The 13,683-nt window shown below is 38.4% G+C and overlaps 2 protein-coding genes across 8 annotated transcripts in view; both read right to left on the bottom strand.

The window, feature by feature from the left end:
- Positions 1-13,683, bottom strand: part of LOC117207374 (microtubule-associated protein Jupiter) — an 86,863-nt gene that overhangs the window by 24,085 nt on the left and 49,095 nt on the right. The window contains exon 1 of one of the 7 annotated variants that reach the window (XM_033447541.1): positions 7,426-7,926. The exons of 3 other annotated variants lie outside the window; for them this stretch is intronic. In XM_033447541.1, coding sequence (XP_033303432.1) covers positions 7,426-7,487 — 62 coding nt within the window. In that variant the 5' untranslated portion in view covers positions 7,488-7,926. Of the gene's footprint in view, positions 1-7,425; positions 7,927-13,683 lie in introns of those variants that run through there. 3 more of the 7 variants (XM_033447540.1, XM_033447542.1, XM_033447537.1) reach the window with 3 other exon arrangements.
- Positions 7,506-10,055, bottom strand: LOC117207380. Its single transcript, XM_033447553.1, has 2 exons — positions 10,005-10,055; positions 7,506-8,139 (listed from the first exon to the last, which is right to left on the bottom strand). The coding sequence occupies exons 1-2, from the start codon at positions 10,038-10,040 to the stop codon at positions 7,783-7,785; spliced, it is 393 nt and encodes a 130-aa protein (XP_033303444.1). The 5' UTR covers positions 10,041-10,055; the 3' UTR covers positions 7,506-7,782.

The following is a 13,683-nucleotide window of genomic DNA, read 5'->3' as shown; positions in this document are numbered from 1 at the left end:
TTTTCTTTGTTTTGAGAGAATTTATAGTGACGTGATGTTGAGCAAATTAGGATTGGATTGCTTGCAACTAATTACGGTTGGTAATTTCGTCTTGATTTGGAGTAGAGGATTTCATTGTAGGATTTCAGAAACGATCAGACAATGAACAGAATGTAAACGCAATTGTATAGGAAGTCTGCGAAAGATTTTCTAAAGAACATCTTTAATTTGTCAAAATATTTGTGGAAGATCTTGTAATCAGGTCTGTACGTTTATGTAAAAATATTTACAAAAAAGCTACAAAAGAATTATAAATTATAAATTAATAAAAAAAATTTTTGAACAATACATATAAAAAGTTCATGAAAATTTCCCCTGCAAAGAATTTTTGCCAAAAATTTTTTCACAGTAAAATATTATTTATCATAAATCAACATATAAAAAGAAGAATGGTTTCAAATCTAGACTTCTAGACTAAAAGTTAGGTAAAGTGGCGAGCTGAAGTAACTATAGCGAACATTTTTACAGTGGAAAAAAGGAATTAACTAATTGGATTGCTCCCCACTTAAGCTTAATACCCGACGTAGCTAAGTGGAAGTCCGAAGTTATGGAAACAGAAACTACCACTTCTATTAAGAATATTTTCTCATTAGCATACATCGAAAGCGTCTGATACTGATATAATTAACAAGTCCAATGCGCTTAATTCGACGCATTTTGCAAATTGTTACGACGATTCGAGTAAGATAAGTAGGAGGAACAGGATATGAGATGAGCTTGGAAAAACATGTGTCACGCCCACGCACAATGTAATAATACATACCTTATTATAGTTGTTAGGGAAGGACTCGTTAAGAAGGTTAATCGTCGATTGATAATTGGTCCGAAATTGGATCCGTTCGCTTACGGGATCTCTTTAAATGAAATTGACATTGTTCCTTGATTCTCCTATCGTTCGACTCATTTATCACTTTCTGTTAATCGAATAAAAATACTACATTTCTTATTTAGAAATCTTAATCTTATCTTATTTATCAGAATATTCTTACACGATATGCTATCTATGTAAATCCTTGTAATTCAGGATTGAAATAATTCTCAGCGGTTCCAAGTTCCTTCATCCTCTGATTCGCAATCAGACAAAAATTATTATTCTCTTATTTTATAATTAATATCCACCATTTAATTATATGTCTCAAAATAATATAAACAGAATACCCATACAAATATTTTATTTTAGTACCTAACTTCTAATAATTCATGCTTTTAAGCCATTGTCAGCCCATTTAGAATACTCAACATTTCTGATCAAATGCGTCTCAAACGCGTAAATCTCCAAAGAGCAATATTTTAACTCATTGATTCACTCTTGTTAGAAAAATCTTCCGATTTACCTTCCAAATTTAACTCCACTCCGCATTGCGTCAAAAAATCCTTGCAGAAATACGTTTGCTATCATACTACACATAATTCTATGTCTCTTCACCTAGATTTCAGTCGATAGCGCGACAAATCCCAGGACAGCGACAATTTTTATTCGACGAGACCTAGTAGTCGTCACGATAATAGATCAGAATTGGCAATAGACAGGCTGGTGTAGCGATTTTTCAGCTGGCAGCTGTCCCAAACGATTTAAGCTTATTCTCATTAGGTCAAGACCGGCCAGCCTTGCATAGGGATTCTCAAATAGGCCAAACGACAAATCGTTGAAAAGAATTTCAGCTGAACTCGTGTTCTAATATCTATTAGTTAGCGTTTCCTTCGTAGAGTCTCTTGTCTTGTTACTGCTAAATCAGCGATGCGAAACAACTGGTGAAAACAAAGAACCGGTGAAAAGATACGTCTGGTTACGTGTATCCAAGTTTGCGTAAGACCTCAACTGACCGGTGCTAAGGAGAAGATCCAAGGAAGAAGGATCTAGATTCTAGATGTACGATATCGTGGTCCTTTGAAGTCTTGAATTATGTATTACGTTTCTACAGGAGAAATTATACAGATGGATGATGGATTTCTTAAGCTGGGAGCGATGCGTGTGAATACTGTGAATGAATGTACAAATGAAGTTCGAATTTTTTATTTTCTCTCGACTATTGGAAATTATTAGGTGTGAATATGCTATCTAGGAAACTTCTACTTCCTTTTTAAGCTTAAAGGATTTCTAGCTTCGAAGTATCTATGAGATTTCTAATTTTTTATAGAAACTTAGCGAGAAGCTTCGATATATGCAGCTGTCAGAAAGGTAATAAATTAAGCGAGGCAAAGAGTCGACTATGTTGATTGCACACAACAGATACCGTATGTTAAATTACTACAAAATCTACTTAAAGACACTATTACTCTTAATGTCCAAAAATTCGTAAGATTAGAAATATCTACGAAATCTACCAAAATTTCTTAACAACACAAATTTCCTTAATTTCTTAATTACTTCAAGGAGATTACAATCTCCAAATTTCTACAAAATCCATCTAAATTCCTTAACAAGATAAGGTTCCTAATGTTCTAACACAGAGACAACCTCCATAGAAATATCAAAAATCAAGAAATCGATGAAAATTTCTGGAGAATTACGGAAAATCTTCCATACCTCTTACCAAGAAATTGTTTTTAGTAAAAAGAACTATGGCGATATCGAAAAATGAGTCATGGATTCGTGGAAATCCACCGTGAAGTATACACACGAAGCAGCATAATAATCTGTACTTTTTCAAGTAATCTCGTGTCATCCTTTGAAACAGGTTCGAAAGATGATGAACGAAGAGAAGCTCTCTCGCGTCGGGTGTCGGGGATGGGCCTGTTTATCACTCGAGGACAAAGACTGTACTGTATTGGGTCTTGTATAGAGCAAGCATTATAACGGGGGCATCGATGGGAAAGCACGAACGCTCGTCCTCGGGGCCAGGACGGATAAGCATCAATCTCGATGCCACGAATCCGATCAGAAAGATAACCGCGTGCCTCGAGACCCCGCGTCGTGACTCTGCACTCTATTGTTTCCATCTACAGGTGCTAACAGTCCTAGAAGAGGAAGCACGTTGATTTTCGTTTGGATCTTTGGAATTTCTCTATTCGATTCTATCAGAGAAGTTTTACTGGCCTGATTCGACGTATAAAATTATTTAGGTTTATTAAAAAGCTGCTGGCACTTTCGCTTATTAAATGTACGAAGAAGAGTTAAGGTCCCAAGTGGTTGGTCTATTTATTCGGTCAACCTGGAAGTGATTGGACAGTTCGAGGGTTCTCGTTATGAGTGCTTCTGGAAGTATTAAAGGACCTTCGGTTGATTTGATTAAATATATAGGAAGTTGATTAAATTTACTGAAAATTTACTGGATTCATCGAGCATGAATGCATCGAATTTATATTTATTTATTGAATTTATCAAATGCTGATCGCACTTCCATCGTTAAACCAATGTCCAATTTGTTAATTACTTTTATTAGTTTAATTGCTAGCAAAATATCCGACGCATACGATATAACGATTGTTTGATTGTTTTCTTGATTCAGGTTATATCAGATATAGAAGGTTAAAGTTCAAAGATGATTTACTGTTCACAGAATAATTCGAGAACTTTCTCTTCAATATCTAACTTGCGGCATAGCACCGAGTGAAACAATAAAAATCAAGATTGATAATGGTTCCAAGAGAGTTTTAAACCCATACTCGATTTTAATCGAGCATTTTGGAGCACATCCATTATCCTACATCCTCGTCCTAAAGTGCTGCCGATAGACGAGGAATCCGAGTGAATACGAATAACAGGATCCAGTTGATAGACTACCAAGAACTTTCGTCTCTTATACAGAATTCTCCCTAAGCGAGGTCAACATAATCTGAATATCCAATGACCAAGCCGTCTAATTTCAAAGGTAGCTAATAACACCCTTCGATGTTCAGAAGCTGCATCGCTTGGAAAGTATCTATCCAAACACGACGAGGAAAGATTTTGCAACTCGTGACATTAATATCCTAATTAACTTTCCAATATTTCCTCGAACAACCTATTTCCAATTAGATCGGAAGAATATAAAGAAGCAGACAGAGAATTCAAAGGAAAAGATTCCTCGTTATTTACAATCCGCCAACTTATTACTATTCCACTCGCGAAGTCAATGAACTTCGTGGAAGAACAATAAGAACAAAGATTCCAATTTACACGTCCTCGAAAGAGTTTCACTTCCTAATTATCCAAAAGCTATCGTTCAATGCGATTCCCATTGTTCAAGTAAATGAACTTCATGGAGGAACAATAACTACAAAAATCATCAACGATCAGATCTTCCTATGGATCCCACCAGAAGAAGCGAGGAGATTTATCTGAGATTTTTGACTAAACGATTAACACCTCCTCAAGAGGACTGCGCTTAGATAAAAGATCGCGTGGGTGTGTTATGAAGCGTATATAGTAGGTACAAAGAAAAATCATGGTGGCAATTAAGCGCGAACGGGCTGGAGGTGACATCCGTGTAATTACAGTCGTTCAAGAGCCATGTACACATCAATTACCCGAGGGCGTTGACCACATATTAAACGAAGTTCAATTGCAGAAATCTCTTGTCCACACACGTCGTCGATTTCCATTCGTCACCAAGCTTCCTTACGACATTGAAACAGGAAACGGAACAAACGATCGTGTTAACATATTTGCTGCTATTAATATACGGCCGTTTTTTCCCCAGAAATTAAACACTCGTCATTTTTTATTAGATATATCTTTCATTAAATTAATAATGTTTGTCCTAAGTTCGTTGCTTCCTGTTCCGTTTATCTTTCTAAGCTCTTTTGATAAAAAGTTACTCATAGCAAATGATTATAATAATTGGTGAAAACAATAATTTATGCCGATTAGTTATTAAGCGAAAATTATTCCACTGATATTTGTAGAGTTAATATTAAGATAAACAAACGTTTATCTTGAAACTGGTAAAAAGCTATTAAACAGGCAAAAATTATCGTGTAATCAGGCGGTTAATGTTTCTACGACGTTTAAGATGTTAAACAGAGACACGTATATAGCGTGGAATAACAGTCACGCTTTCTAAATCCGACTGTGTTCCGCTCTTTTCCTCTATTTCGGTGCAGCCTCGACTTTTGACACGTAAAGACGCGCTTCCTACGGCCGAAAGATGAAAAAGCTTCAGTTCCGGGAAGAAACAGAGTAAAGGATCGACGAGGAATATTCTAGAAGTACTCTGAGAGTCTGCTCGTTTTATCAATCGCCGGTGAATGGGTATTTCTTGGAAGACTTGCGCAAAAATATTTCTTCATACATTTTACAGCGCGACAAGACGAAATTAATCGTAACGAGAGCTTTAATGAATTATTTTGAATTTTTTGCTATGAAACGCGGGAATAAAATATTAATTATTACGAAGTCATAGTGTAAAACGATACGACATGTATTACGCGTACCTTTAACTAATAAATCGTAAAGAACAGACATAATAATAATCAAGTGATTGATAATTATCATCTGTACTCAAGAATGTTACGGGGCGAGATCAATCGTGAAAATTAATAACAGAGAAATGAAATATTAATTACTGCCAGGACTCGGTGTAAAATAGCACGATATAAATTAGCCGTAGCTTTAAGCAATAAATCATACGAAATAACTATAATTGATTAAGAACCATTGTGTGTAACCAAGAGCGCCACGTAGCCAAATCAATCATAGCAATAAATACCAAGAGTTTTAAAAAACAAACCACCTGAAGATTTCTCTCTATAAAATACTACCACGAAAGAAATATTAATTATTACCAAGACGCTATGTGAAATAGTAAGGTGCGCATTAAGCGTACTTTCAAGAAATAAAACGCGACAAGCAGTCACGATAATTAATTGATTAATAATTACCGTTTACCTGTAACCAAGAACACATAGGCCAAAATCGATGCTGCATATTAATACTCGGAACTTTCAGAGCACAACCATCTCAAATACACTACCAGGAATGAAATATCAAATATTACGAAGACGAAGACCTAAAATGATAGGGTAAACCTACCGGTTAAGCCTACCGGAGCAGTAAACTCGCAAGAAATAACTATAATAATTATCCGGTGGTAAATATTGAACGTTCTTGAAGGATCGTTTAGAGGCGAGTTCGCTGGTTTGCCAGGCTCACCGCGTGCAATTAGAAAATTCCTCCGAAAGGATGTGCGACTTCCTGGGAAGAGCTGCCGACAATTTTTATCACAGTGGAAACCACTTAAGTAATGCCACAGATAAAACACTTTGCCCACGAGTACCGGTGTGTAACAGTTGTTTATCCTCTTTGTATCGAAACGGCGTATTTCCATGCTCTTTTAAGTACGTTTCTAATGTGGACAACAGGAAACGGTGCCACGTACACGGGAAAACCGTTTCAATGAAAACATTCTCGAGGAAAGACGAGTCTTAAAGCAGTTTCAAGATGATCGTGAAAAAAGAAAGTTTCCATTTAATTGGAGGGGAAGGATTAATTCTCGACATTGAACTTGGAATATTCAGGATTCTTTGGGCGATGGCGACGAGAGCGCTACAGCACGGTTTTCGAAGCGGCGACCAGATTCAAGGACTGCCTCGCTTCGCGATGCAGATCGATCGAACCAGTCACGGTTGTATACGGCGTCTACCGCATCCTGTCATTTTCGAAACCAACCACCCTTCATCTTCAAGAATCTTCAAAGCGTGAATAAAATCTTGAACGCGATACTTTTATATTTGTCGCGTTAATCGATAAAAATAAAGATATCGATCTGTTATAAAAAAACTTATTCACAAAAATTTTAGAATATTCCCCTTCAACTAGCTAACAACCTCCTCAGTATCACATGCGAGACTATGGTTTTTAAGAACTTCGCAAGTGTAAATATCACATCAAAGATATAATATTTCCTGTCATAACTGATAGAAATAAAAGATCCACCTACCATATATATATATCGTCAAATGTATTTTACACTAAAATTCTATCAAAAACCAGAATATTTTCTCGAGTGTATTTAACAGCCTTTCAAAACTCACACACGATACTCCCATTTTGGAAAACTTCATTTATATATATAGGTATCACATCAAACGTATACTATCGTCTCGTGTCATAATTGATAAAAATAAAGCTATTAGTCTGTCACATATTGAAACGTATCTTATAAAAAACTCCACTAAATTAATATTCTTTCGAATTTTCACAGCATCCGAAAGAGATACTCGGACAACCTTCGCAAGTTACAGCTGTCAAGTTGACAGTTCTGTACTAACCGAACATCAACACATTTATCCTGACCAAACTAACGAGATTCATTGGAAAGGGAAAAATCAATAAAACGTGTTTCTAGAAAAAAGGAAAAGGCGTCTGTTGCCGTCTCGGAAGGAGCAAACCGGATATCCAGCAAGAGGGCTGGAGGAGCCGCAGTGCGGTAAAGAGGCGGGCAAGCGAATCGGTTCCGGGATTACCTTTTCTTTCCGTATCCAACATTGTCGAGCTCGACGTGTCTGTAGGTCGCGTAAGTGGCCATCGTTTTTTTCTTATGATCTTCACCGAGGTATCTCCTCACGCGTACACCCTCCTCAGCGTCTTCAGGATCCTCTTCTCAAGATGTGTCACCCCTGGATGCTTGTACACAGAGAGAAACAGTCGAGGAACAGCTCCGAATATCTTGAAAGATGTCAATGTCTCGAAAAGTCTTCGATGTATAAAGTAAAACGACGTTGGAAGATCCAACAGGAGGAAAAAAAAAAAGAAAGAAGATGGAACCAGACGACGAGATTTCCAACAAGCAGTAGTTGTCCTTGGACTCGAGCGTCCTTGATTTAAAGAAGAAGGAACAGCAGGCTGTTTCTTCCCGGTCCCAAAGAGATTGTCAATTCCTCCCCGGCTTGGATAAGGTCACGAATATATCGTTGGTCGAGTAGAGGTACACTCGTAGCCGCGTACAGCCGAGAAACTGGCAGCCGAATGAGGATCCAGCCAGTATATAATGCCTCCTCCACCGGTGCTTCCCTCCTCTCTCTCTTTCTCTTAGTTGCCCGTTCTCTCTCTGGCGCTCTCGTGGCCGCTCTTCTAGCACCGATCCCAGGTCTCTCTCTCCCACCTTCTTCCCTCCTTCTTGCTTCACCCTGTGCAAGCTCTTTCAGCCTGGTTTCGTCTGCACTTCCCTCTTTCTCGCTCTGTACATACACGTATTTGTGTCTTTGTCAGTTACTGTTCGATCGTGTTCTCCCTATGCTTGTCTTTGTTTCTCTGCGTGTCCCTGTCATTGTCTCTGTTTGATTCAAAGCCAGTCCAGCAGAAGCTATACACCACCATCCTATTCCATGGGTGCGCCACCACCTCTAACAGCAGCAGCAGCAGCAGCAGCAGCAGCAAAATCAAGGGATAACCCCGGCAGACCGGGTTTGTATGCATTTCCACCCCCGACAAGCGGTGGAAGGCCGACGACGCCGACGCCGACGTCGACGTCGTGCATTCACCTCAATCAATACACGGTTCGGAGAGGAGGTGGACTGGTGGAAACAGCGGCAGCAGGACACGCGCGGGAGGGACGTCGCGTCGACGATCGTCCGCGTAGGCATCGCGTCGTCGCGTTCTCGCCGCATGTGCACGCCGATGCACGTGCGCTAACAACGGAACGCACACCGGAGATAATGAGCGCCCTAGAGGAGAGAAGAGGAGAGAAGAGAAAGTGGAGGGAAGGGTGAAAAGGGACAGAGAGAAGCGGGGAGGTGGAGAACGCTGGCCGGCGTCAAGGGTTGCGCCGATCGTTAGGGATGCCTTTCGACGCCGCCAGAGGAGGGTAGACGGTGGCGGAAGCGACAAAATTCGAAGAGAAGCGAGTAGATGCGAATAAAATGCAAAGAGGGCCGATTAAATATGCGTAAATGTAAAAAGACATGAGTAGATGCTAGTAAATTCGAATAGAGGTAATTAGATGCAAACAAATGCTAGAAGGGGCGACTAAACACGAGTAGATACGAGTGAACGCAAAGAAGAGCAAGTGGATGTAAGAATAAATGTGGATAGACGTGACTGGACGTGAGTAGATACGAACAGGGTTACACAGATGCGAGTGAACGCGAAAATCACCAACTAGAAACGAGATTATGCGAAAAAAATGTAGCTTGACGCAAAGTAGACGCAAAAAGAAGAAACCATATGCTAATGGTTATGGCGCAAACAGGGGCAATTAGACGTGAGAATAAATATGAAGAGAAGCAACTAGTCACAAATACACGTGCACAAAGATAACTAGATACAATTAAACATCAAGAAAGGCAACTAAACGTGTGTAAATTCGACAAAAGCAAGACGTAGAAATAAACGCAGGGCGGTTAACTAGACACGAATAAACGTGAAGTGCAAGTAGATGCAGACAAACGCGATCAGACGCGAACAGACACAATTAGACGTAAGAAGACGTGAGATGACGTGAGAAGACATTCTCGCTTAGTTTCCGAATAAAGGGATAACCTTAACGACCTAACCCATTGCTAGAGTAATAAGACAGAAAACACTAGTGGAACGCTTTTGGCATATGGTTCTTAATTAGCTTGCGATTCGCTGACATTGAACCGGTTAAACAGTTGAACACTCCCGGCTCTTTGAAATGGGGTGAACGCTGATAAATATTGTACACAGAGTGGAAGATGAGGTTTAGGATTAGAATGTCTTTGGCAGATGATAGATATGACTCTGTGTATGAAGATGCGTTTGTATGAAAACATTAAGATATCTTGCGTAATTAAACATAATATGTGTATAGATACTATCAAAGGATGTATCATACGTTTCCACTAAATGATTATTCAATTTCTAAGGATGAAAGAACTGACATAAAAAGAAAAAAATTACGATATATATGTAGCTTACTTCTTTCAAAAGCTAGTACCTCTATGATTTTATAAATAAGCTCGAAAGAAGAAAAAATCCCTCTTAGAAGTATTTACGATGCCTTCTATCGGCACAGAGCCTCTACAGGCGCATTCACCGAGTCCTGTGTAAAATCAATAGCCTAGAAAGCTTAAGAAATGTTTACCCATATTATATCAATACCACCTATGGTATCTACCATGCTCAGCCATTACTAATTCCGTAACAGTCACGTCAATCTCTGAGAACATTTTTAAACCCAAATTCTACGCTCTCCAAGCGTTTCCCATCGACCATAAACCGTAAGTAAACCGTGCATAATAATCATCGAAATCACCGACATCCTCATGCGTACAATATCACATTAATCGTCCATATAGAGAATAAAATGGCGCACAAAGGTTGTCGCTGGACGTCAGGACACTAACAACACACGACAAGAAAGTGAAGAGAGAACTGGTATCCCGCTTTCAAAAATTCTTTTGCTATTCTTCCATCGATTCGCGATTCCACCGCGTCACGCACCGCCATTAACGAGCAACGAAGCTCAAAAAGCAACGTTCACCGTGTCTCAATCGCGATTACACAGCGGAGAGACGCACGGTCGGTTTGTCGCGCGTGTTATTCGACGTGACACGCGAGCATACTGTAGAAAATATTGTCATCCGCGAGAACTGTGCTACAATGTACCGTATACATCGTGAAAAACGTTCACGGTGCGTGCGCTATGATTAAATGAGAAAAATAACGTTAGCTCGCGCAGCCGGTTCGCGTGACGGATGGTTTAACCCTTTCGCGGTCCGAATCTCGTTTAATGCTCTGTACCGATTCGCTTGTGATTAATAACGCGCATGAATCAAACCAACTCCTTTAATCTTTTTATTACAGAAAGTTGGATAAAACATTAATAATTTATATGATATTTCATAGAATTTGCACGAAAAGGGGTTGAAAGGGCTATATGGAGTTTTAGTGCAAAAAATGGTTTAGTGCAAAAATCCTGAATTTTCCATCGTATCTTTATACTATGAAAAGGTAAATCAGTGTTTTTGATCCAAAGTATGAAAATTTAAAAATTAAGAAAAGGAAATAACGTGAAACGTAGACGTTTCTGAAGAATCATTCTCTTATTTACTCGCCTCCTGCGAATTGGACAAGGACATAAAAAGGATCTCGCGATCGATGAGAAATTTTAAGGGTTTCCACGGTTCGTTTCCGAAGGGACACGGGAGAGGGTTACATCCACCGGGAAGACCGATTCGGGATGTTTTTCGGCCGTCCCCGTGGCGCGGCTCGAGTAATCGACTGATTAAATTGCCCGCCCTTTCCCCCACTGACTTCCAGCACGTTGCCAGAGGCATCGCGTTACTGGAAACCGAGCTTAAGGGATGAGCCGCCGAGTTGGTAATTTTGTCGACGCCTGTGAAGTGCAGATGGATCGATGTTTATTCGATGACTAATCATCTGGGAATACCGAAATCGTTTTGTGGACGTGTTTTGACATTAGGGTAGCAAAACGCTATTTATTATTCCTTTCCATAAACAGGGATTTAATCTAAAAGTAACAAGAATTAAAGCTCGAAGGCTTTTCCTTTGGTTTTGCAAATCATTTACGATAAACCGTAATTCGTCAGTATAGTTAGGCTTGTAAAATAAATCCTTCTAACTTAAAGTTAGATTTATAAAATATGGTGACTCGGAATTTCGCGTCAATTTAAAATGTTACGCTACATTTATTATTATCATTACTCTTACTAGATATCGTTGTTAATAAGCTAGAATTTTAAGATTCCATAATAATAATGTAATAATAATCCTAACTAACGATGAGTTTCATAAACTCAGAATTCTAAACGTGATACTCTAGTGCATATTTTAAATTATCTAATCTTTTTAATTTAATTCTTCTCTGTTATAAGGATTCTGCTTTAATTAAATGTTCAGTAATTGTTGAACACATTTTAATACTCTCAACCGGTGTTCAACAATTGAAACAGGTTGTAAATATTTGATTTCCGCGATTATAAACACGATTCTCGTCGGAAAATCTGCAAGATATTTACGCTGGGTGGGCAGCAAGGGGAAGCTACGTCTGAGTCAGCTCCCTTTGTTCTCGTATCTAGGACGAGTACTCGGAGGGTGAGAAAGGCATTTACATACATGTATGTATACCTTGAAGTCTTCCTCGGAACATTTATTCTGAAATGTTCTGCTTAACGTATTCAGTTTTACGAGACTGCTCAGTCATCTTGTTCGAATTAAGATGTGATAAAAGTCGTCGATAGAAGTTTTTACTACATTCATAGGATAACACGGTTGAAGATACTATCATTCTATTTTAAATAATATTCCGATATATTATCAATAACTTCTTATCCAAATATGTAGACGCTTTTACAAATAAACAGATTCAACCGGCGGATATTTAGTTAATTTCTTACCAACTACAATTTCCAATAAATATAATTCGGCTGCAAATACAACATTGAATTTAATTATTCTTCAAAGTATGCGTGCAATAAACAAAAATTCAATTTGTAGGATATTTCATTTAAAATGTTTGAGTATAGCAATTTTATTCATTTAACCAATCACTGACTAAAATTCCAATCGAAAATTGCTTACGTCAAAACTGCATTTACAGGAAATTTCACTTAATATCTTTAAATCTAGCAATTTTATTCTCCGATAAACGAAACAATATTTACAAAAACTATGTGTAAACATTCGCTGGTAGCGCGATTAGCACTGGAATGAAATTTGTTCGCAAACAGGTTGAATAGCTTAATCGAAACCGGTCGCGAATAAATTCTATCAATTATTTCCGCGGTAATCTCACGCCTAAAGATCGACATAAAGATTCGGTGGTTAAGTCAACGGGTCGAGGAAATACGCTAGACGTTAATTGCACATTGATTTACGGACAAACGTTTAGACAGATTGTAGGAACATCATCCATAGACGATTATGCGGCACTACACGATGTTTCGTTAAGGAGCAACGAATATGCGTGCATTTAACTGGTCGGTTCTCCGATCGTTTGCGTGGCCAACCTTATTTCCGCTGTACGATAAAGACTACCAAGGCTAACTCTTTCATTGAATCCAACGAGCATTTGTTGAATCTCATCGTGAAACACACCATACGGTCTCATTCTTTGTGTAGTTTCTTGCGAGTTTTATAGTGGGAATCGCGTTATATCGCGTTCGCCTACATTTTACCATGGTAAATACAGGAATATTTTCTTTTTTTCAACGTACCTTTTCGCGTACCCTTCTTCCGAGGTTATTAGTTATATTAGAGCACGCATTATATGTCGTGAGATAGTACGCATACTGCCTGTCTTTACAGCGTTCCTTCGTTTTTTCTTTGTATGGTAGGTGGTGTTTCCTCTTTTTATGTCTTTATTATGATGCTTCTTTTTATCCCTCATCTTTTTTATTCTCTATTAAAATCTTCGAAATACTCTTTTTTTCATCGTTAAAATTTTCTGCTTGCATTCTACTCCTTATTCATAAGAATGCATACTATGATTAATAGCGTATATCTGGTAATCATTGCAGCGCATATATCTATAAATTATTGTAGACGTTGCGATTCAGGGATGAATGTTAATTTAATAAATGTAGACCGTGAAAAGAATATATAGAGTGTTTGAAAACGACCAATTATCTCGAAGACCACGCGTTTTAGAGAAAAATGTTTGAAACAAAAAGTTTCACGATCTCGACGAAGTTAAAAAGACGAAGGAGAAATTAAAATACATTTTTACACGAGTAAATATCTTTTTAAGATGAAGTCCTTAAAAAAAATCTTTCCCATAAAAGTTCCTTCTTTTTTCTTTG

This window comes from Bombus bifarius, unplaced genomic scaffold (assembly GCF_011952205.1).
Source record: "Bombus bifarius isolate JDL3187 unplaced genomic scaffold, Bbif_JDL3187 scf7180000008028, whole genome shotgun sequence".
Taxonomy (NCBI): Eukaryota; Metazoa; Arthropoda; class Insecta; order Hymenoptera; family Apidae; genus Bombus; species Bombus bifarius.
The sequence above is the reverse complement of the archived record's forward strand: the minus strand, read 5'-3'. Positions and strand labels throughout refer to the sequence as shown.

What these genes read in the sequence shown, in the direction of transcription:
- LOC117207380 (XM_033447553.1), bottom strand. Translation starts at nt 10,040, where the DNA reads ATGGTAGATACCATAGGTGGTATTGATATAATATGG. An exon ending in GTGGTATTGATATAATATGG is followed by an intron (nt 8,140 to 10,004) that starts GTAAACATTTCT and finishes GTGTATGTACAG; the next exon opens with AGCGAGAAAGAGGGAAGTGC.